General features: G+C 43.8%; 2 protein-coding genes across 12 annotated transcripts in view; one reads left to right on the top strand and one right to left on the bottom strand.

Moving 5' to 3' along the window:
- The window catches only part of YTHDC1 (YTH N6-methyladenosine RNA binding protein C1), a 186,194-nt gene that overhangs the window by 143,026 nt on the left and 19,253 nt on the right, over positions 1-23,915 (bottom strand). For 5 of the 10 annotated variants that reach the window (XM_080343243.1, XM_080343249.1, XM_080343250.1 and 2 more), the window contains 5 exons: positions 23,373-23,409; positions 23,240-23,279; positions 23,073-23,135; positions 21,378-21,512; positions 20,473-20,680 (listed from right to left, as the gene is read on the bottom strand). In XM_080343243.1, the coding sequence (XP_080199369.1) occupies positions 20,473-20,680; positions 21,378-21,512; positions 23,073-23,135; positions 23,240-23,279; positions 23,373-23,409 (483 nt within the window). Of the gene's footprint in view, positions 1-18,534; positions 20,681-21,377; positions 21,513-23,072; positions 23,136-23,239; positions 23,280-23,372; positions 23,410-23,915 lie in introns of those variants that run through there. The other 5 variants (XM_080343244.1, XM_080343246.1, XM_080343245.1 and 2 more) reach the window with 5 other exon arrangements.
- On the top strand, positions 4,569-17,446 carry LOC308039697 (UDP-glucuronosyltransferase 2A2-like; the record flags this gene model as incomplete). Of its 2 annotated transcripts, none has more annotated exons than XM_080343251.1 (6): positions 4,569-5,301; positions 13,333-13,481; positions 14,803-14,934; positions 15,352-15,439; positions 16,191-16,410; positions 17,130-17,446. In XM_080343251.1, 6 exons carry the CDS (start codon positions 4,569-4,571, stop codon positions 17,404-17,406), a joined length of 1,599 nt encoding a protein of 532 aa, XP_080199377.1. In that variant the 3' UTR covers positions 17,407-17,446. The 2 variants fall into 2 exon arrangements, with proteins under 2 accessions (XP_080199377.1, XP_080199378.1); XM_080343252.1 differs by lacking the exon at positions 4,569-5,301 and adding an exon at positions 10,651-11,374.

Genomic DNA, 23,915 nt, shown 5'->3' on the forward strand with positions numbered 1-23,915 from the left:
CTGACAAAACACCTCCAGGGATGAAACGACATCCCTTACAGTCACAAGGGGAAGCCCAAGTCCAAACCTCCCAATCTTTTTTCCAAGAAGTGAAGCGAGGCGCCTTCACCTACCTCCAAGACAGATGCACAGAAATGTTCCTCCACACCCGATTAACAGGTGAAACACTTGTGGACCCAGGTACAAACTTCCTGCCAAACAGCAAAGCTTTCCTCCTGCAAGACACAGATGTGGCTTAGGACCTTGAGCACACTGCATCTGAATAAGCAAAAATGATTTCTCATCATTTGCCCTGGCCAGAGATCAGCTTTGCTCTGCTTCCAAATTTCTTTAAACCAGAAAGCCAGCAGGGAGCTATGGTGCAGCGGAAGGGTCATGTGCAGTTGGTGGATTCAGCCAAAATGTAGCAGGGATTTCAATTTACTTTTAATTTCTCTGCAGAGCTATGAACACCCAAATGCATTATTGCATGTCTATTTATATTTATTTATAGCATATTATATTTGGACCTGTTTGAGAGGGACCAGAGGAGCTATCAAAACGATTCAAGTCTGGAACAGCTCTGCTGGCAGGACAGGTTGAGAAAGTTGGGGGTGTTCAGCCTGGAGAAGAGAAGGCTCCAGGGAGACTTCATTGCAGCCTTTCTGCGCTTAAAAGGGGCTGACAGGAAAGATAGGGACAGACATTTTAGCAGGGCTTGGTGTGGTAGGACAAGGAGTGATGGTTTTCAACTAAAGGAGGGGAAATTTTTTACAGTGAGGGTAGTGAGACACTTGCCCAGGTTGCCCAGAGAGGAGGTGGATGCCCCATCCCTGGAGACATCCCAGGCCAGGCTGGACAGGGCTCTGAGCAACCTGATCTGAGTGAAGATGTCCCTGTTCATGGCAGGGGTGTGACTGGATGAACTTTGAAGGTACATTCCTACCAAAACTATTCTATTTTATTTTCCTATATTTATACATTATCACTTGGCTCAGTGTGATAGTGCTGGCCAGTCCCTCAGGGGGACCTCTGCTCCATGACAGCCTGGTCTTTGCACAAATCCTCTGTGGACCAGTTTAACTCCTGGACCATAAACAAACTCATCCAACTCATTATTAGTGAGCTGACCTGGTGCAGGGCAAGGCTTGGCACAGGACCATGAGCAACCCATGGGGAGGTGGAAGGCAGAGTGTGACTGCTCCTTTCCAGGCTGGTGATCCAGGAGATGAGTCCCACCACACTGACATCCTCGCTGTTTGCAGATTTGCTGATCTCTGTAGCACTCAGCTTCCCCTTGCGGGGGTCAGACAGGTGCTGGCAAGACAGGGATGTGCCATATCTACAGGCAGATTCAGCAAGTGCCCACCACTGTGCCTCACTCTAGAGCTGGCAGGGACACACTTGGGCAGGAACATATGCCTTGGCCTGGATCCTCTCTCATTTCCTTTTTTTTTTCTTGTGTGTGCCTACGCATTTACACACTGATGTGTCTGTGCAGCATCAGAACAGAAGTGAAGAGAGTTCATCAAGTCTTGAACTGAATCAATAAAACCACATGGAATATCATCAGCCTAGTCCATGGTGTTTTTGTCCTGCAGCTTCAGGGTAGAGATTTTAAGGTATAATTTAGCTGAGGAGAGTGGTTATGATAAGGCTATTCCAGCTCATTAACTTTTCTACAATTTCCTTATTACCCCTGGGGATTACATGGGAGGAGGCTTTTACTGAGCATGTTGCACATGTACCTCTGCAAAATTGCTCCATCTACTTACTTTTGTTGGTACTTGAGGATGAACCAACCTTCAACATTCAAGACTTTAAAGTCTGCTTTCAGTCCAGAAGCTGCTTTTTTGCACTAAGTGAAAAGAAAACCAGAGTCGTTTAGTGCTTCTCAGGGCAAAAGCTTCCCTTTTCTACACTGGCACTGGATCGTTGGGGTGCTGGCATCCCAGTTTTCTGGAAGTAACACAGGTGCTATGTATACCCTCATCCCCATTCTGCAAGATTATGTGGAAAACACTAATTTATATCACCTAACTTTTGCACAACTCACCTCAACCTCAAAAAGGCTGTCGTTATTTAACGAGGTTGCATCAGGTCCTGCAGCCATTTTACTTAGTAACGCCACCTCTGTGAAATACAGACACCTAACACCACCCAGTTTCTTCAGCCCCACTTTACTCTCATTTACTGGATTTTCTCCTTTAATCTTCTCAAAATATTTATCTTCTCCATATTAAGAGTAATCTGAGTATCATCTTTAAAAGCTGGCCACAGAAACCAGATGAATTTAACCCTCTGGTTCCCTTAATAATTGCTCTGCTTTGTTATGGAGAAATTACTTGCTGAGGGGCTAGGAGCTAAAGCAAAGTTTCCATCTGCCCTGGCCCACATGGAAATGGCCTTTCAATAGTTGCTGGAAAAGCTTTAAGTTTCTTATGGGACTAAGCTAGTTCTATAACTAAGCGAACCCTAAAAAAACCCCCAAAAAACAGAAGAAAAAAACCACAAACAAATTACCCTGAATACAAAGATCTGTGGAGAGATCACAGTGAAACTCCTGGCTGTAGGGTCAAATTACTGATATACTATACCGGGGGAATTGTTTTGAAGTCTGAGAGATTTGGAGGAGTCAGGCTGAATATTACGGACAAAATTTAAAAGCCATGGTGGTGCATCTTTAGATTCCTATATTTTCAAGTCATTAAAAGCTTGCCTAGATCTCCAGAATCAAGGGCCACACAGGCAGCACAGGTAACACATCAACTTTTGAAAAACCCCACAAAACCAACCACAAGATTTTCTCTTTGTTCTTGTGGACAGTTTATAAACAAGTCTATTATTTAACAAACTTTTATTTTTTTTCCCCAGCTGGGACCCTAGAAGGGGTGAAAAATGTTTTTAAGCAGTCAGATATTGTGTTTCTGAGCTACAAGGTGCAAAGTCCTTCTGAGAATCTGACTCTATAATATGCTGTAGCATGCGGAAAAACATCTTGACTATTATTCAATTACTGGAGCACAACAAAGCAATGAATAATCCCATAATACCTGCCTCATTGTGGTCATCCCATATTGTATTACTTCCTCCTATTGAAAAACAGGGTGGAATTTATTGAAGCTCAGCACCCAACCTCACCAGAGCTTCCTGGGCACAGAGGACATGAGACACCAAAGACAGAGGTGAACCAGCAAAGCAAATTGCACCTTAAGACTCTGAGCACAACACTGACCTATCTTGGAAGACCCAGCTAGGTAAGAGCTTTTTTTGCTACATTCATCTGCCAAATTGTGCTGGATCAAGTGAACCATTTCACACCTGGGGTTTAGTTGTCATTTTTGATCCAAGTGGTTAAGAGCTCCTTCCAGGACACCACACCTTACACTCAAGCACTGACTTTCCATGCAAGACCCACACCAGAAGATGTAGAGTTTGCTCCAAAAAGAAATTTCAGCAGCCAGGAGAGCCTCAGATCAGTGTTTAGACCCCCAAACCAAACCCTTAATATGGCCAGGTTGGTGCTCACCTGCCCCAGAGAGCAGCAATGAGCTCCCTGCTTCAGGAGTTGCCCAGGAGTGGCTGGAAACCACCTGCCATATAACAAAACAAAGTACATATCATTGGCATTATCATCACCCAAACAAAGGATTTGCTGCCTTCTCTCAGCAGGGGGGACAGGGCTCTGATCTGGGTGAAGATATTCCTGCTCATGGCAGGGGTTTGGACTAGATGAGCTTGGAAGGTTCCTTCCAACCCAAACCATTCTATGATTCGGTTTCCAATTGTTTCCAATAGAATACAGGCATTTTAAAGTCAGATGTGGTTCATACATTCTCCAGCAAATCTCAGGACATCTCCAATGTAGGCAGCAAGGCCACTTGTTTGCTAATACTTACTAGTAAATCTGCCAGAATTTACTGATGCAATAATTACACAGCAAGAAGAGACTCCCTGGTATTTGCTTTCATTTCCATGATAAGGGTTTTGCTCTTCAGAGTAAAAACTACAAAAGGTATAAAAAATATAAAGGATTAAATTCTTCTCTTGGAAAGCAAGGAGCCTGAAGTCAGTAGGGACTTCTGACATCAGTGCAGATTGCTGCCACCCCTCCACTAGACATGAGGAAGAAATTTTTTACACTGAGGTTCGTGAGACCCTGGCCTAGGTTGCCCAGAGAGGTGGTGGATGCCCCATCCCTGGAGACATCCCAGGCCAGGCTGGATGGGGCTCTGAGCAACCTGATCTGGGTGAAGATGTGCTTGCTCATGGCAGGGGGTTGGACTGGATGAGCTTGGAAGGTCCTTTCCAACCCAAACTATCCTGGGCCTCTACAATTCTACCCAAGGAAAGGAGCTATCTCAGGGGAAAACTAACAAGGTAGAAGGCAAAAAGGGAAAAGTTAACACAAACCATCCTTTTTTGTCCTTTCAGACCCAAAAACAAATGTGGATTTGAAAGACCCTACCTGTGCAGTTGCACACTCTTGCCTTTGCTCAAGGTGCTTGTAAAGAACCATCTGCGCACAGAGGTGGAGCGTTCCCAGTTGGAAAAGGAAACTCCTGGGTTATCTAGCACTTAACCCTACCATGGCCACAAAAGCCACCAGCTCTCAGAAATACCTCCAGCTGCTCCTTCTTCAGGTCACTCTCCTAGGGCCTGTCTCTTGTGGCAAGGTATTGGTCTGGCCAACAGAAGGTAGTCACTGGCTGAACGTGAAGATAATTATACAGGAGCTCATCCACCGTGGGCACAACGTCACCATCCTGGTGTCCAATGCTTCCCTCTTCATTAAACCTGCTGAGGCCACAGAGAAGTTTGAGGTCTATAACGTGCCCTTTGAGACAGACACCGTTGAGAACTTGATCGGGCATGTAGTGGCACTGTGGCTGGATAACAGGCCAACCACCTTGACCTTCTGGCAGTTTTACAAGGAGCTGGGAAAACTATCAAAAAACTGGAACCAGATGAACAGGCTGATGTGCGATGCGGTGGTAACCAACCAAGAGCTGATGGCCCGTCTGCAAGAGTCTGGCTATGACCTGGTGCTGTCAGACCCCGTGACCCCTTGTGGGGAACTTGTGGCTCTCAAGTTGGCCATCCCCTTCATCTACTCACTGCGCTTCTCCCCAGCCTTCACCCTGGAGAGGCACTGTGGGAAGATCCCCACCCCACCGTCCTACACACCTGCAGCCCTGTCTGAGCTCACCGACAGCATGTCATTCAGCCAGAGAATAAAAAACATCTTGTCTTATCACCTGCAAGACTACGTTTTCCAGAGCTACTGGGGAGAATGGGATGTCTACTATAGCAAGGTCCTAGGTAAGCCTTCTGCTGCTTCACTTCTCATTAATCTGGGGCCAGTTCTGTTTAATCTCTTCATCAATAATCAGGACAAGGGGATCAAGTGCCCCCTCAGTAAGTTTGCAGATTACACCAAATTGGGTGGGAGTGTTGATCTGCTGAAGGGCAGGAAGGCCATACAGAGGGATCTGGACCAGCTGAATTGATGGCCTGAGGAGGTCAGTTGCATGAGGTTCAACAAGGCTAAGTGCCGGGTGCTGCACTTGGGTAACAACAACTCCATGAACGCTACAGGCTTGTGGAAGAGCAGCTGGAAAGCTGCCCAGCAGAAACGGTCCTGAGGGCACTGGTCAAGGAATGGCTGAACATGAGCCAGTGTGTGCCCAGGTGGCTAAAAAGGCCAACAGCATCCTGGCTTGTACCAGCACTGGTGTGGCCAGCAGGCCCAGGGCAGTGACTGCCCTGTACTGGGAATTGGTGAAGGTCGAACCTTGAATCCTGGGGTCGGTTTTGGGGCCCTGCAGACATGAAAGACCTTGAGGTGCTGGAGTGAGTTCAGAGAAGGGAACGGAGCTGGAGCAAAATTGTGATGGGAGGCAACTGAGGGACCTGGGGGGTTCATCCTGGAGAAAAGGAGGCTGAGGGGAGACCTTCTCACTCTCTGCAACTGCCTGAAAGGAGGTTGGAGTGAGAGGCAGGGGATGAGTTTCTGTTCCAAAGTAACAAGCAATAGGACAAGAGGAAACAGTCTCCAGTTGCACCAAAGGAAGTTTAGATTGGAAATTGGGAACTATTTCTTACCAGAAGGGGTTGTCAGGCATTGGAACAGGCTGCCCAGGGCAGTGGTGGAGTCACCATCCCTGGAGGGGTTGAACAGATGTGGAGATGAGGTTCTCAGGGACACAGGTTAGTGCTTTGGTTGGGTTAACGGGTGGACTTTGTGATCTTGAGTGTCTTTTCCAACCAACATGATTCTATACAGCCTCAAAACCTGCAGAGGTAGGAAATTGGCAGGGTTGCAAAGTCAAGGTCTGAGGGAGGCCAGCAAGAAATTTGTCATTTATGTGGAAAAGGGACGGAGCCACCAGGGTCCATCAATCACAACCACCCCTGGCAGGGTGCTGTGCTGTTATGCCACATATCGAGACAAGGATCAGTGGTCATCTCCATTGACGGATTTGACATTCACCTTTTTTTTTTTTTTTTTTTTTTTTTTTTAAATGTGGAAGTTGCAGCAACATCCACACTATATAGGGGCCTCAGCCAGGAAAGCTCACATATTTGCCCTCAAGTGTCTGCTTTACTCATCTTTCCAGATTACTGTGACAAGGAGGGGAGGGCTGGTGAATTACAAGCCAACCCTGCCACCCTCGATAGCAATACTGAAATGCATGGTGGCTTCGTAGACTCCACTTCCATCCCTGGGCATATGAAACCAATCCTCTCCACACAAACCCCGTTTTATTTAAAATATACCCTTCACCCATGAGCAAACAGTGAAAGCAACAAGTCATTCGCCACAGGATTTTCTTCCAGCCTGTTTTGAGTAAATACACAGAAAAAGGTATTTAGGTAAGCATGAGTCACATGCGATCAGCAGGCCCTTTTTCCTAACCTCACATTGAACTTGTGGAAAAAAGGAGCACTTCCAAATCCCACCAGGTTCAATTGCCTGCAAACACTTGCAGGCTTCAGGACTCCATAAGTACACCAAGCTGTTGGCCTATCTGCAGCCGAGGAGGTATCTCACGTTGTCTCATAGCCCAGATGCTTCCATCACTCTGGAAAGGATGCTCTAGGCAGCACAGAAGGAAAAACCTGGCACAACAACATGATTAGGAAAACAGCAAACACCACAGGAGCCCAGCAATGATGGGTTTTGGCACAGTGAAGAGGGCTTACATTATTTCTTAGAGGCACATCAGAAGTATTGACCATCAGTAAAACTGTTTAACAGATTTTCAGGCTGCACTTGTGCATTTTTGGCACCTAGTGGCAGATAGGACAGTCCGCACCATCACCTGCCAGCCCTGGCCTCCTGTGATGCATGCTCTGGAGAATGTAAGTTCATATGAGGAGAGTCTGATTTGATACTGGAGTCACCTACCATGGAGTTCCATCCACTTCAGAGACAAACTTGTAAGCTGCAGCCCTGGATCGCCATCTTAAGCACACCATGAACTGACACTCAGTAGCTTTATAAAGCTAAGCATGCCCACACAGTGGGTTAACATGTTCATCCTCTCTTTGAAACACAGAGGAGAAGTCACATCTTCTACCAAAAAACAAAACCCCAAAACCCACAGAGACCATAATTAGACAGGCACAACAGGACACAACCCTTCTGGGACCAAGCCCCACAAGGCTCACCGCTCAGCCCGTTGTTCCGGAGCAAGCCCATCTTCCAGCTTCAACACATTCTTGACCACCAGATGGCATCAGCAGGCCCCAGCCACCCTTTTACCCCAGGGAAAGACATAGTTATCCAGGACGGGATTTCACACCGGAAGAAGGCAGCATCACACAGGCCCAGCCCAGTGTGAAGTCAGCCCACAGGGACACTTTCACACAGGGCTGGCGATGGCTGGGAAGGAGGTGACAGTGCTGTGGCTGTTGGCTGTGTTGGGTTGGGGGTCTGGGGGGAAGGTGTTGGTGTGGCCAGTTGACAACAGCCACTGGCTCAACATGGACTGCATACTCCAGGAACTTGTGGTGCGGGGCCACCAAGTGACCGTGCTGCTGCCTTCATGCTTCCTCATCCTCGACCCCACTCAACCCTCACCTTTCCAGTTTGAGGTGGTTAAGGTGCCGATCACCAAAGAGGAGATGGCTGCCTCACTAGAAGAAACTTTTTATTTCTTCTTTTACAAGGAGAGAACACTACCTGCCTGGAAAAGTATTTACGAGACAATTCAAATTATGTACAAGCTGGAGAACTTAACCAAAATCATTTGTGATGAAGTCCTGAAGAACAAAGCACTGCTGGAGAGGCTGAGGACATTCAGCTTTGATGTTTTCTTGATAGACCCACTGGTGCCCAGTGGGGAGCTGGTTGCTGAGAAGCTGGGGATCCCCTTTGTGTACACCATCCGCTTCTCCATAGGCAACACGGTGGAGCGGCACTGTGGGGCACTCCCGGCTCCTCCTTCCTACATCCCAGCCACCCTCAGCCACTTAACAGATAGGATGTCCTTCCTGGAGAGGCTAAAAAACACCTTTACCTACACCATACTGGATATAATGTACCATTACGTTCTCTGGGGAAGCTGGGATCAATACTACAGTGATGTTTTAGGTAAGGCTGCTCTTATTTCCACATATTACACCTGCTGTACACACAAAAGTTCTCAGAACTTAAGACTGAAGGCACAAATTATAATTAAAATATCCCTGAACTCACTCTTTGCTCTCCAGAATTCTTGTGCGAAATCAAATGATCCAGTTAAATACAAGCCTTACCTGTTTATTTACACTGGTAAAACGAAGTCCATACAGATATCTTTGGAGTAGGTAGAACACTGCTAAAGCCACAGCAAACAGGACTCATGAGTCATGGCCATACATGAATCAGGACAAAGAAAAGTGAAACAAGAGTACGCATCCACTAAACACTACTACTGAATTAAAAAATTTGAAATAGAAATTAAAAATGGAAAACTACATAGCAATACTACCTTTTATTTCCGCACAGCACCCTTCTCACTCCCTGGCTCAGCTGGAAAGGAAACGTAAAGGCTTCCTCTGGTCTATTAAAGGCTTGGGAGAGCAAATGACACTGCATGCCAGCAAAAGTGGATACAACTGAGACCAAATTTGCAGTGACAGAAGGCCCTCAGCAAAGTCAGGGCTTGTTGGTTTTCTAATAATATTTAAAAGAAGTGTTAGAAGTTAGCTGTGTTTATTTTTTTCTATAGTTGTATAAGTATTTTCACATTTTTGTTTGAAGTATTATTATGTTTAAAGGAAGCAGGATATATATAAATGTTGGACAGATAAAATTGATATTATTTTAATGTGAGGTTCTACATTTTTATTTATTTTTCACTAGTAGGATGTAATTTTGCTGTGAAAACTAAGTTGTCAGGAAATCCTACTATTATCACATTTGTTAGAGGCTACAAAATCTTGTGTTGGGAGGAGTACTGTTCATTGACGCCTTGTGTAAGTCTCAGGCCTGCTTAGATTTTGTGTTGGCTTTTTTGTTAACTGTAAAATGTGAGGTTTGGCATTTAAGACGCAAATCAGTGCTTCTCACTTCGTTTTTCTCTCTGGCAGCAGCCTGATGTGGGAGTTAACTCTAGCAAGACTTCTTCCTTTCAGCAGTGTTTTAGGTGAATCACTAGTTGTGAATCACTGCAGAAGTCTTTTCACCTAGTGAGGAGATAAAAACCATACCTGACTTTACAGGTAGGTTTGTTCTTACAGGGTGAGGAAGCAAATTTAGGCTGGACTCAAGTGATAAGACTGGGCTAAATGTTGTAGCTGCTGGAAATGTCTCATAGGCTGCTCAAGTGCTTTCCACAGCCTGAGTTCCTGCTTGGCACAGGCAAGTGGAACTTCACCTTGAAGAACTGGTATGAGACATATGACATACTGGTTTTGGCTGGAATAGAGTTAATTTTCCTCATTGTAGCTTGTGTGGGGCTACAGTTTGGATTTGTGCTGTAAAGAGTGTTGATAACACAGAGGTGTTTTAGTTATTACTGAGCAACGTGTGTGCAGCATGGAGGCTGGGGGTGCACCAGAAGCTGGGAGGGGACACAGCCAGGACTGCTGACCCCAGCTGACCAAAGGCATATTCCTCCTGTACCACATGATGATCTGCTCAGCAAAAAAAGTTGGTGGGGGGTAGCTGGCCAGGGCTGCTGTCGCTCAGGGACTGGCTGGGCATTGTTTGGCTGGTGGCCAGCAAATGTTGATTTTGCACTACTTTTCTTGGATTTTTTGTCACTGTTTTGCTCATTAAGCTGTCTCTGTCTCTTCTCACGGGTTTTCTAACTTCTGCCCTTCTAATTCTTTTCCTCTCCTCCTGTGAGGGAGTGAGCAAGTGACTGTTGTGCTTAAGTGCCTACCAGGGTTAAACCACAACACTGGGCAAGGGCTTCTGGGCCTCATATGCTGCAAAAAGCACTTTGTGCTCAGCAGAACCAGGAATTGCCTTTATTTCAAGAACTGGAGGAGACTCCAGCACAGGACTTGCTGCTTGCCCAGCCCTGCTGTGTATGCAGTTTTGCTTTCTGACATGCCCTCTTACCAAGCTTGGCACCAGGCAGATCTCACTTATTGGCTGGCTCTGATGTGCTGGCACACTGGAGCAGTGAATTGCTCCCAGTTTGGTCAGACTGCGGCTGTACACAGACTGCTGAGATGAAGGGGCCAAGGTTCACCTGGCTGCTGTGGACCTGCATGTGCTGCTGGAGCACTGGCTTTTGTGGAAAAGTGGTAGTCTGGCCCACTGATGCAAGTCACTGGATCAACATGAAAGTCCTACTGGAAGAGCTTGTTCACCAGGGTCATGAAGTGACTGTGCTGGTGGCTTCAAGCAACCTGCTCATCAACTACCAAGACACCTCCTCCCCCTTCACCTTTGAGGTCCTGCAAGTCCCCTTTTCCCAGCAGAGCCTGGATACTCTCATGGAGGACTTCCTCAATTTATGGCTGAATGAGGCTTCTAATCTCTATTTCTGGGAGAAAATGCAGAGGCTGAAAAAGGACTTGGAGATCTTTTCCTACATATCAAAGCAGACCTGTGACACCTTGGTGATGAATCCTCAGCTGATAGCAAAGCTGCGGCAGGCCAAGTTCGATATTCTGATCGCTGACCCCCTGGCTTTAGGTGGGGAGCTCGTAGCAGAGATCTTAGCAATCCCTTTTGTCTACAGCTTCCGCTTCTCTGATGGGAACGTGGCAGAGCGGCTGTGTGGTGGGCTCCCGTCCCCACCTTCTTACGTGCCTGCTAGCACAAATGGGCTGACAGACCAGATGTCCTTTGAGGAAAGACTACAGAACTTTCTTTTCTACCTTTACACAGATTTATTTTTCTTGAAGTTTTGGCAAGACGAATGGGATGGGTACTACAGTAATGTGTTAGGTAAGGCACCTGTTCAGTGGTCTCTGCTCTTGCATAGGTTGTGCCTTTTGAATGTTTTGGGAGCTCAATGATGTTGTCTCAATATATTCTTTCTTAATGGCCAGCAGAGATGGTAATCCTGTTTTGGTCATATGGAGGTTGTGCTTTCTTTTTTAGGCCTGGTCTAGTCTAACAGACATCAGTGCGGCTTTGCTCTTGTTCCTTTTTATGGTCTTTATGGCACATAGTTTCAATTTTTGCCAGTGACGATACTGCTGCTCAGCTCTTCCAGTGAGTTGTGTGCCCATTTTAGTGCTTATGGAGGAATTTGGAGGACAGTTCTTAGCTCTTCATTTTGATGATAGGTACTCCTGCAATTAAGATAGAGCAGATAGAGGCTGGAGGGCAAAATCATTCTTTAACATAGTGTAAGGCCCTGGAGAGACAGCTCCATTGGCAACACAGGGATGGAGTTAACCCTGTTCTGACTAGGAACACTGGCTGACTTTGGGCAAGTGCAGAGCATAAAAGCACACTTGGTCCATATTGTGTACATTGTTTGGAGGTACCGCCTTACAACCCTGCTTAGTACATGATGCTAAGCCTGAGTTTCTACTCTCCAAGAACAAACACTAAGAACTGTCACCTTCCCCTTTCCTTCACCATCCAGAGTTTGAAATAATCTCCTTAAACTATATAAATACCTGAAAGTCCTGTTGCAACATGGTACAGCTCATGCTCAAGACAAAGTCTATCGAAGTGACCTTTGGAGTTCAATGGACTTTGAATCTTGCACAGAATATCTGTGTTTAGGCAGATAACAACTCAACAGCAAGCACAAGGACGTTTATTCTGTTGCATCCCTTTTCACTGGTTTGAGTTTTCCTGCCATGTTAAGACTTAATTACACCTTCCTATCACTCTAATTGTAATGCAAGCTTAATATTCACTCCAGTAAGTTTCTAATTGCCTCATTACTATTTAAATTAAAATAAAAAAATGCACTAGTGTCAATTTTAATGCTGATCAAGTAGTATAAGAAGATGCCCTACAGATAATTTTTCTTTTGTTGCCTATTTTGCTTGGTTCCTCCTTGCAATAGGCTGGCTGTGGACAATCATTTACCAACACTTCTAACCCTTTTACTCCCCAGTTACACTTTGGTGGGAAAATACTGCAAAGACAATTTGCAACATGTACCTGAGAATAGGTTACTTTTCCAAATGGGAAGCTATAAAACGGTGTGATTTTGTTTGTTTGTTTGTTTGTTTGTTTGTTGTTGCTTTGTTTTGTTTTGTTTTGTTTTCCCCCCACTGGATTTTTTTTCTATAGATGGATTTTGAGAGACACTGGATTTTGCACAAAATTATACTGAAAGCATCTAGTTTTGGTCAAATTCTCTCAATATGAGTTGGAAGGAGATAAGCCAGTCACCAAGAAAAGTAGGGTTGACTGAACCTGGCTTTTATTATAGCCTGAGCAGCCACTGACTGAGTCACCATTTGAAAAATGCAACAGAACTTTGTTTAAAACCTTTCTTTCTCCTTGACTGCTGATCATCAATTTGTGATTTTTTTTTTTTTTTTTAATTTGGAACTAAGTTTTCTGTGATAGTCCTCTTCTTGTGCTTGTAGTAATAACCCACTTTGAGGTAATGAAGTCGTTTAGCAGTACAAGAATGGCATTTCTGTAACACAGGAACTAAGCATTTCCCACTTACTCATGTGCTGCTCTTAATTAATCCTGAAGGTTCAAAATTCTTTTGAAGATAGTATTGCCTTGTGGCAACCTGCCAAGGACAAACACAGGGTAGGGCAAGAAATAGGTCTGGATTTATCCATGTTTTAATTTCGTGCACGATTTGATAGACTACACTGACTGGGAGTGCCAAAAGACAAAGGTAAGGCTCCTGTTTCACAATCTACAGCAAACAAGACCGCTCCCGTGCATGTTGTAAACCCCTTGTACCTTGCCCATAGGAAGGCCCACAACCCTGTGTGAGACGATGGGGAAAGCAGAGATCTGGTTAATCAGAACATACTGGGATTTTGAATTTCCACGCCCTTTCCTGCCCAACTTTGAGTTCGTTGGAGGACTTCATTGCCAGCCTGCAAAGCCGTTACCAAAGGTATCCTGACTTGGTTCTGCCATTGGTTGGGTATCTGCCTCGCTGAACAAAAACTGTTTCTCTCCCTGATCATCACCCATGCAAGTCACAGCTTGAGAAAGCTGATTTTTAAAGAAGGTTCTGTGCTGCTGGTGTGGAGCACAGAGCTATTTAGCAATTTGTCCTGCTTTGTGCAAACTGAGGGCTGGGTTTACAGCTTGCTCTCTGAAAAGATGAGAGCTGACATCGCCAGAACAAAACGTGGTGTTTATTTTAGGAAAAATAGGTGCTATGTCATAAGATTCATTTCTATGATAGAGACTTGCAGCCTGTGGTAACATTGAAACCTTCAACACAAAAAGGCTCTATGAAGGGACAAATTCTTCAGGCAAAGCAGAGTCGAGACTTGCAGAAAGAGACTAGGTATAAATGCCTTTTCTACTGTTGCTTAGTTTAAGACACCTTAAGGGGAGTAAAATGCTCAGTCTCCAGCTTATGGTCTGATTTGACTGGAAATACTAAGGAGGCATTTGAAACTCCCAGATATTGATGGCACCAACATGACATGCTCAGGTCTACATTATTGCTTCTGTAGGAGCCTTAGAGGAGAGAGGGTAATTTCAATGCAAGTTGTTTACTGAAAAAACAAAACAAAACAAAAAACCTTGCAACTCTTCTTCCCTCTCCCCTGTAGCAGGGCTTGAATCAGGGGAATGGATAACCCTTCCCTTCTGGATGATATTGCTCCATTTCACATGACACTAGCTAAAAAAAAAAAAAAAAGAATCAGGAAGACCTATTGGTCTGATATATATAAAAGCAGCTCAGCAGTACATGCTGTATTGCAAGCAATAGGAAAATGGATGACTAGCAAAGTGATGGCACCAACTTGATGCATCAGGATGCTGCAAAGCCCTGACATTTTTCAGCACTCCTTCTTCCCACAGATTTGTGAAATGAGAAGTTCTTGTTCTGGGAAAACACAGAATCTTGACTGGCTGTGCTAGGGAGGGTGTCACAGGGTACAGCCCTGTCACTCCCCTGCCAGGATCCATTCCTACTCCCTGTGCTCTGGAAGAAATGTGTCCTGAAGCTGCTTGACTTGCTTTCTAAAAGACAAAGCTCCTGTCACCTGTATCAATTTGTCATGCTCCTTCTTGGGGACAACCTGTCTGTTTTGTACAAGGTCAGGTCTATTTTAGTAATGCCCTTCTGTCAGCAGAGCTGCTCATATACCACGATCATCTTCTCGATAAGCTAAAAAGATTGTTCTCTCTGTTGACAGAAATCTGTATAATCTACAATGTATAATTACTCTTAATATGTTTTCTGCCTCTCCTAGGAAATGGAAGAATTTGTTCAGAGCTCCGGGGAACACGGCATTGTGGTATTCTCTCTGGGGTCGATGGTCAACAACCTCACTGATGAAAAAAGTAACATCATTGCCAGAGCCCTCAGCCAGCTTCCACAAAAGGTGAATTTTCTTTTTAGTCTAAATCAGCTTGCCTTGTTTATTTTTGTCACCCTGGTTGCCTTCAGCGAGCCTTTGATATTTCGACCAGCCAGTTTTTTCATCTGCATCTCTGCTGGATGTGCCATGGCTGGGAAGTTGGGCTCTGCAGAGAGGCAGAGTTTCCTCACGGGGAGTTCTGGTGTTTCCCTTCCTCTGAACCAAATGACATGGAGGTGCGTCCATAGGCTGGAGTACAAAAATCACTTTATGTGATTTTTATAATGAGCACATAATAACCAAAGAGCTAAACTGGAGCCTAAGCTATTTGAATTACTGGGAAAAGGTATGTGGGTTGGAGATAAAGACCTACATTACATGTAATAATACAGAAGAGCATGTCACATGCTCTACGTTTATCTTACTCTTCCTTTGTTCAAGGTCCTCTGGCGGTACAAAGGAAAAAAGCCAGAAGCTTTGGGGTCCAATACCAGGATTTATGACTGGATACCTCAAAATGACCTGCTTGGTGAGCCTGATTCTATCTGTGATCATTGCGCCCTCGGAAAAACTGCTTCCTCCTTTGTTTTTCCACTAAAATGGCTTATTTGGTGATAAGAACCACATAGTGCTTGTGGTGACAGTTTTGCAGCTTAGGCAGCTGAGGTTTGCCCTTGGAGCCTTTATTTCCTAGCCTGCCTTGGGCTTTAGGGTGAGTGGCTGTACAAGAACGATAGAACAACCTGATCTGGGTGAAGATGTCCCTGCTCATGGCATGGGGTTGGACTAAATGAGCTTTGAAGGTCCCTTCCAACCAAAACTATTCTATGATTCTATGGATCTCTAAAGTCAAAGGCCCTGTCTTACAGAGCCCAGCGGCAATTGTCTGGAAGGGCTAAGAACCACCCATGGGCAGCAGTAAATATCAAAATAGCCATGTACTCTGCAGCTGGGTTTAGCCTCTGCAGTCTTGAAAATGCTTGACCCAAGACAGGCTGCAGCAGGGGACTGTTGTGAACCTGAGACAATGCAAAACTAAGAACTGCACAACAGCAGGAGGGCTGAAGTCAGTCTGAGCTAGTCTGGAGGAACATGCCAATTCACATACTGCATTCAAACAAGAATGTGTGGAAGCCAAGTGTCCCAGCTCTGCCAATCCTAGGGTCGGGGCTGTTCCCTTCTCTAGCAGTGCATCCCCCCAAGTAGTTTGCTATGCTTGTGTCCCAGCAAATGCAGCCTGCCACAGCTTTGTCACACATGACTTTCCCTCCCTGCTCCAGGCCACCCCTTAGCAAAGGCCTTCCTTACTCATGGTGGGACCAACGGGATCTACGAAGCGATCTACCATGGGATACCCATGGTTGGGATTCCCATGTTTGCTGACCAGCACGACAACATCGCTCACATGAGGGCCAAGGGAGCTGCAGTGGAGCTGGATTTCAACAGGCTGACAACACAGGACCTTGTCAATGCACTGAACACAGTCATCAACAATTCCACGTGAGTTTTGTTCTTGCCATACAGCGGGACGAGGTTATTAAAACCTTGGGCTGTTTGACGTGAGAAATTCTGCTGGCTCTTTCAGGCACCAAAAATACTGAGTGGTTGGAGTTTGGGTTTCAGATGAAAACCATCCTGGGAACTAGCATCTCTCAAAAAGGAGAGATCAGTAATTTGATTTCCTTGTACTACATTTTTGTGATCCCTTTGAGACAAATAGTTCTTGGAAAGCCCAGAGCAGCTCCTGAGAGTTTTCTGCTTTTGTCTCCCTCCCTTATTCTCTGCCAGTCTAAATTCTCTGGAGGCTCTGGCTGACAATTTGACTTGTATTAGTCTCCTCTGTCTGCAGCCACAATAATTCTTTCTCTTGGCTTCTGAGTTATAAATATCCTTAGGTTATACTGGAACAAAAAATGCTGCAAATGTTTTCATGTTGCTTTTTTTAGAGGAGTGTTTGAAATAATTTTGAGTAACTTTTCTTTGCAGAAGATTGGCTTTGTCTGTTACTGTTTGCAAACCAGCTTCATGGCTTCAGGCAGATAGAAGTAGATTTGATCAGTCTCAAATATATTTAAATAACACTGATGAAAGCAAAAGCAGGGCTGTTTACCTTCCTCAAGAAGACTGTCAGTTGCTGAATGGGTTGTTATGGGTTGTTTCAGGAATTGGTGACAAATCTGTTTGGTTTTTTTTTTGTTTTTTTTTTTTAAATTCTCCAGCTATAAGGAAAATGCTCTAAGGTTATCCAAGATACACCATGATCAGCCAATCAAGCCTCTGGACAGAGCCGTCTTCTGGGTTGAATTTGTCATGCGTCACAAAGGAGCAAAACACTTGAGACCAGCCGCCCACCATCTCACCTGGTACCAGTACCACTGCCTGGATGTTCTGGCGTTCTTGCTCACCTGTGCAGCCATTGCTGTCTTCATTCTTGTCAAATGCTGCTTATTCTGCTGTAGGAGATGTGGCAGGATAGCGAAGAGGAAGAAAGACTAGACATCCTGTTCCCACCAGTGCTTTTTTACCTCCTAGGCTGATTCAGCAAGGTGTTTATGCATATTCTTTGGTGAATAAAATTATTAGGAGGTGCTTATCATGAAGCACCCTGTTGAATTGAGTCATGCTGAAAAGCTGTTTTGGGGTAGAGCTGCCTGCTTAGCCAGCAAATACCTTCTGGCATAAATCAAACTGAATTATAGTTGCTTTATCCCTGTTAGTTGATCACATGGGGTTCCTAGAATGGTAACTACTGCCTTAGCATTTCAAGTTTATTTTGGTATAGTTCATAAATTCAGCCTTGCCTGTGTTGTACTGTGAGCCCCCAAATCTGAAAGTAGTCTCCTCACCTTAGATCTGCCCTCTCCTGTAATAGCTCTTTCCAAATTGGACAGTGCAGCTAAAGTCACAGGCTGCCAAAAAGAGCCAAGATGATGAAAAACTGAGAGCTGCCAAGTGGCTGGTGAAGGTTGGATCATCACTTTTTTACAAATGCACTATTTGGGGAGTGAGCAGAGACCAGAGTCCTAAAAAACTACTTTTCTGAGAACCATTTCTCTTTTCCATTCAGTATATGCTTAAAGTCATACTGCATGGGCCATCAGTCCTGCTGCAGCACTACAGGGGTGTGACAACAGCTTCTGTGTGGCAGCAGCTTGCCCATCTTAACCCACAAATGCCTCCGAGCTACATTACCTGAGAAATGCAGGAAAACCTCTAGAGATGGAACATGCCAGCAAGTAACATCACATGCATGAATGGTGCAATAGTCCCTTGCCTTTCCTGAAATGCTGAGAGGGAAAATAATGCTGCTCTTGCCTCAGAAAAGAGTGGTAGCACATGCAGAACTTGTTCACAATGCACTTACTGATGAAAGCTTACTAAAACAATGCTAGTTCAGCCCTCCCATTCCAGGTAAGGCTATTCTGTGGCCATGCCAGCTTACTCAAGAAAGAACTTGCTCAAATTTTAATGGATGTTTGCTGTATTCTGGAATGCTGCAGAATTGTTTTCAAACAAAACAGGCTGAGAAAACACGTTATATTTGTTTTAATAATTACTGTGTTAACTTTTTTATTGGCATTGTCAATAGCTTCAGCTTCAGGGCTGCTTAAATATCTTCATACAAAAACTTAATAAATTGCTTCCAAACTAAAGAGGGGTTAGAACACCACAGCTCTTAAAAGTGCTTCTCACAGTAATATCCACTTCTGGTACACTGTTCCTATAGTGATGATGTAATGATACGCAGACATATGCATAAAAAGCAAAGCAGAACAGCACAACATTTAGGGCCCAGATCTGAAAGGTTCACAGAGCTGGGTCCCTAGGTTCAGCTCTATAGCACACTGCATCACTCACAGCACTCACTGTCCAGCTTCTACAAGCCAAAGACTTGCTGAGGGTGCTGGTTCTGTCAGAAGGCCAGCAAAGCTCCCAACGCAAACAGTAGACACTGGTCACATCAGGATAACACAGGGCACAGCAACAGGATAGCAGGAAAAAGCTGGGCAGAGAAAATGCTCTGCAGTTACTTCAAGGAGGTGCTTGTTCTCTGTAACTTACTCAGAGCCCATATTACTGTCAGATCTCAAAAACATGTTTCCACAACTGTCACACTGTGGCCAACTGTATATCGCAGTTTATAGAAACAGCTACAGCTACTCAGCTCTGCGGTGTTGGAGGAAGCACGTGTGAAACCTGGCTTTGTTACATAAGAAGGTACTGAATCAAGGTTATGAAGAAGTCCACTGATGACATACTACCCATACAAGTTTTGCAAACTAGGAAATTGCTGAAGAAACTAAACAACTTCCACTACAAGTTTGCCTTTTTTCCACAGTTTTACCATCAGCATGTAGAATCAGGTAATTCCTAGTTAAGAGAAATAACAATTGACATGGTAATCACTACAAAGCAGATGGGGTACGAGTCTGAAGTCGCAGGACTAATGCACTCCTGGCAAATAAGAATGACTACGGCTGAGGACAGCCTATCGATAGCTCAAAGATCATTTGATTAAATTAAACATGTAGAGCTTCAATAACTCCGATTATCTGCAGGAGCTATAAGTAGCTACTTCACTGTGGAAATAGAAAAGAAATTACCTGTTATTTCAGCCACCCTTTTCCTAAATTCAGCCTTCAATTTCACCTATCACAAGACGCTTTAAACTCTTTTTGAACAAAAATAATTCCCTAGAACTGCCAGAATCTATCAAAGCCGTCAGGCTTAGAAGACCCAAGAAACCCAACCTGGAGTTTTAATCATTTGAACAGTTACCAATTTATTTTTATATATATATAAAAATGGCAGCAATGTAGAATACAGCAATATTTTTTATTGTTCCACACACGCAGGTTGTGAACATTCCAAGCAACGTGTATATTTTAGAAGGAGACTAGACAAGAGAATTGACCAAAATGTTACTGAACTTGGGAAGATTTTAAAAAAAAGGTTAAAAATTAGATATCAATAGTGTCGTCTTAATATTGCTTTAATCACTGAAGACTGAAAACCACTTGACTTTACAGAGAGGGTTAAAAACCAGGAGGAGGTTGGAGGGAAATAAAAAAAAAAAAGGCTGCTACAACACTGCCATACAGTCAAAAAAAATCATACTTCAATATTTGCATACTTGATAGCAGCATCCTCCCACTGAACCATGTGAAACTACAGGAAGAAAACATCAAAGAAAAAAAAAAAAAAAAGGCAGTTATCCATCAGTATTCAAAAACTGAGAATGAAGTCACTAAGTAGATGAATGCTTATTGAGAATTAACCAATATCTACATTCTTAGCTCTTTCCCATTCTGCTCCAACAGAAACGTCAAGTTGCATGTCAGCTTTGTTCATTTTATTTTTGGCCGATTTGAGTTTTTCCAGTTCATAGTTCACTGCATGCTTGGAATAGAGAGGGTTGTTATAAATCCTTCTACACAATGAACTTTACACAGACAGCTGAAAATAAAATGTACTACTTGTAAACACACAAAAAATACAAGCTTTTTTGTTTGTTTGTTTCAAGTGAGCATGGGGTCCAGATAGATTATCTTCGGTATCTACCTCTTTCACCTCTGTCTCTGTCCCGGTCACAAATCCTCTCCCTTTCCCTTTCCCGATCACGACCTCTGTCACGTTCTCTGTCTCTTCTGTTATCTCTAGGACGGTCCCGTTCCCGCTCTCGGTCCCTCTCCCGGGGCCTGCTCCTCCTACCGCTGACAACTGCTTGCGTGCGTCGAAGAAAGTCATCTACTCTCATGTCATAGTCGTGCTGTGATGAAAGGATAGCTGTTTATTTTCTTTCCCAGATTAAAACACCCTCCCTTATCCACAGAACTGGCTGCAACTCTTGGGAAAGCCAAGTATTAAAAAAAAAAAAAAAAAAAATTATGTCCACCATCCACAAGCACAAGTTTCTTCTTTCATCTTCAGGGCTGCACCATGTCTGTGCTTCCACTGTGCAGAATCTGAAGTTCAAATGCCAGATACCAGCAGCAGAACCGAAAGCTAAGCAGCCTTCAAAAACAGCTAAGAGAAAATATTTAATCATCTGCTGTGTTTTTTGATGTGCCCATAAAGTTATAAAACACAAACTTTTCTGCTGATAATGTAATTTGCTGTGCATGAATGCAAGTAAAATCACAGGTGTGTCCTTATTCAAAGTGGGCTTCAGCAGGAAAAGCTCACATGGAAAACGGTTGAAAGACATGTTAAGCAAACACTTCAGTTTCCAGGAATTTGGCACTTCGACATCACCTGGGAGAGAGAGCCTTTTCAAAGATGCCAGAAGCCTCTAGTTGATCTAAATAACTGACTTTTCCAAGGAAAACTAAACCGCACTTTTAAAACCTGTATTTTCAAAGTCAACAAATCTCAGGTTAGGCTACATCTGTACTCAATTCCTCTTGCTCCCCCTCTGGCCTGCATACTTGTCCCCCCGCCCCCACTCTGTCTTTGTGGATACTTACTACTCGTTTGTCCCTGTATCTTGCATCATGTGGTACAGGATGATGTCCTGAGTAGGGAGGGTGAGCCTGAGGTGGAGGCGCATGGTGTTGATAGTAAGTGTGGTGTGGTGGCTGCTCCATACCCGGATATGGTGGCTACAAGAAAAGTTACAGAAGGTTTGCTGAGTGCACACAAACAAGGGAACGCATGCAAGGCTGAGAGCTGGGAATTAAAAGCAGAGGTTACTTTCATTTGGATAGAAAACATGACACCCAGATATCTAATCACAGCCTCCTAACTGAACAGCAGAATATTTTCATGTTGCTTTCATGGAAGTTCGGCCAACAGCCTCTTCAAACCCCAAACGTATCTGCCTCAAAGTTATACAGTAGATAAACTCTGGCTACTTAAAAAATCAAAATCAAACCAACCACATTTAAGATCTATACATGTAGAATACGAATTTCATCCAAACTAGTGAGCTCTTACAGAAACAAGTCTTTTTAGGGTTGTTCCTTGTGTATATATTCCTATCTTAAATAAACAAACTTACTTGGCAAGAAAAATTATTTGACAAAAGGCTAGAAGATTTTTTTTTTTCTCTAAATCAAGACATCCCTTGGCTCTTCCATCTTTTCAATCAGCAAAGCCTTGCTTTCCCATATTACCAAAGCATCTCTGGCCATGCTGTTGTTCAAAAATGAAATACACGGAAGTGCTATATTTTAGGATGACTACTTGGACAGCATACAGAATGGGTAAGAGGGGGAGAAAACAGGGTACTATCTGGAGACATAGCTGGGTTTGTAAAATCAGTTTCCTCCCAGTCTGACCACTTTGTTCACTTCCTTCAGTGATGACAAACCAGAGTTGTGTTTCAGTTGGTAAAGATGAGAGGCTACAGTAGCATCTCCACATCTGGTGATGCCTTTTGCTCATTCACAGTATAGCCAAGAGCCAGAAGACTCATAGTTATTCAAAATCAGGACACTCAGGGTCAGAATTACTAAGTATAACCAAAGTAACTAGTTATAATGACCATTCCTCCTGACAAATGGAAGGCAAAGTAACAGTTGAATATAAGCATGAGCAAATTATCTGTTAATTTCCACGTATCTAGTGCTATATATATGTACTCATACATGTGCTTATCTGACTGGGAAAAAAAGTGCATTTCAGTGGAGGCTGCAAAACAGCAAAACTTATTCTGATTCCGCTGTGCAGTACATTCTGCTGTTTTCCTGTGTCTGTCACTGCTACAGCCAAAAGCAAGCCACTGGGTAACACCAGAGTATGTCAGGTTGTTCCACAAGCCTCTGCAGCAAGTCCACCTCTTTGATGCATTTTTTGCTTGAAAGAAAGCCAATTACTATGAGTATTTAGTGGAATACGGAATTTTATCATACTCTCTTCTGTGGGCTAAAGGAGCGCTCTGTTGTTTCCTCAGGGCTTTCAGTTTCTCATAGGTTCGAATCAAGTCAGATTCCTGCTGCTGTATGACTTACTAGAATGCTGGACTACTGTCAAGAGCTAAGCAGATTACAAAATACTTGATATAAATAATTTTTACCCTAATATTTCTATGTAGTTACAGCAAAGATACATTTTAGTAAAAGGCAAGAGTTGAGCGCAGATCCGACTTTCTAGGCTCCTCCAGCGGGGAACAAAAAAAGCCATATTTTATAGAGAAAAAGTGAATTCAACAAGACACAAACCATTCCTTGCCATGGTGGTGGTGGTCCCATGTTGTGGAATTCCCTCACGTAATCATTGTAGGACTAAAATGAAAGACAGTAATATTAATATTTGTGATGTGTGTTCTTTGGAAGCGCTGAAAGCTGAATATAAAAAGTTCTCCAAAAGTCCACATGCACCAACTTACCCCATTTAAAAATACATCTCGTCGAACTCCTGAAAATCGTCTGTTGGGAACAAAAATTTGTAGAACTAAATCCAATTTATCCATAAAAGACAAGTCACCAGGGCATAAAATGAATAGCATGAACACACCTTACCTGTCTATTTCGGGATATCTGGGATCCTTTATATACCCTGTTCGAACATCAAGCAGTATTAATTCAATTTACCATCTCATGACAACAGTCTTAAAAAAATACACGCATTAGAAACTATCCTTTCATTTTGTGCCAGTTACAAAGCTGTATCTACCTAGCATTACCCTCAGTTTCAAGATAACTCTTAAAAACTTACAACTTCTTGCAGACAGTACAGAAAAATAGCATAATATGGTAACAAAAAAATAATATAGATATATCAATAGGAACTTTCACACAGTACAAACAAATATGCAAGGGGTTATCTGTGCAAATAAAGACTTGAATTTTAGCCAAACGAAGTGGGAATGCCCACAAGCTTGAAGGGTACGGTCCCTTGGCAGTACAGTCAGCACAGGGCTGTAACTACTTATTAGCCCTGTATTTAACAGAATCTGTTCATCTGATCAACTCTCAGAGCTGATTCCTAATAGATTTTGGACACAATGTTACAGAGAAAATTAAGAGCAACTTAAAAAACATCTGGAAAAGCCCCATAGGGTG

The sequence above is a fragment of the Nesoenas mayeri genome (assembly GCF_963082525.1).
Source record: "Nesoenas mayeri genome assembly, chromosome: 4".
Taxonomy (NCBI): domain Eukaryota; kingdom Metazoa; phylum Chordata; class Aves; order Columbiformes; family Columbidae; genus Nesoenas; species Nesoenas mayeri.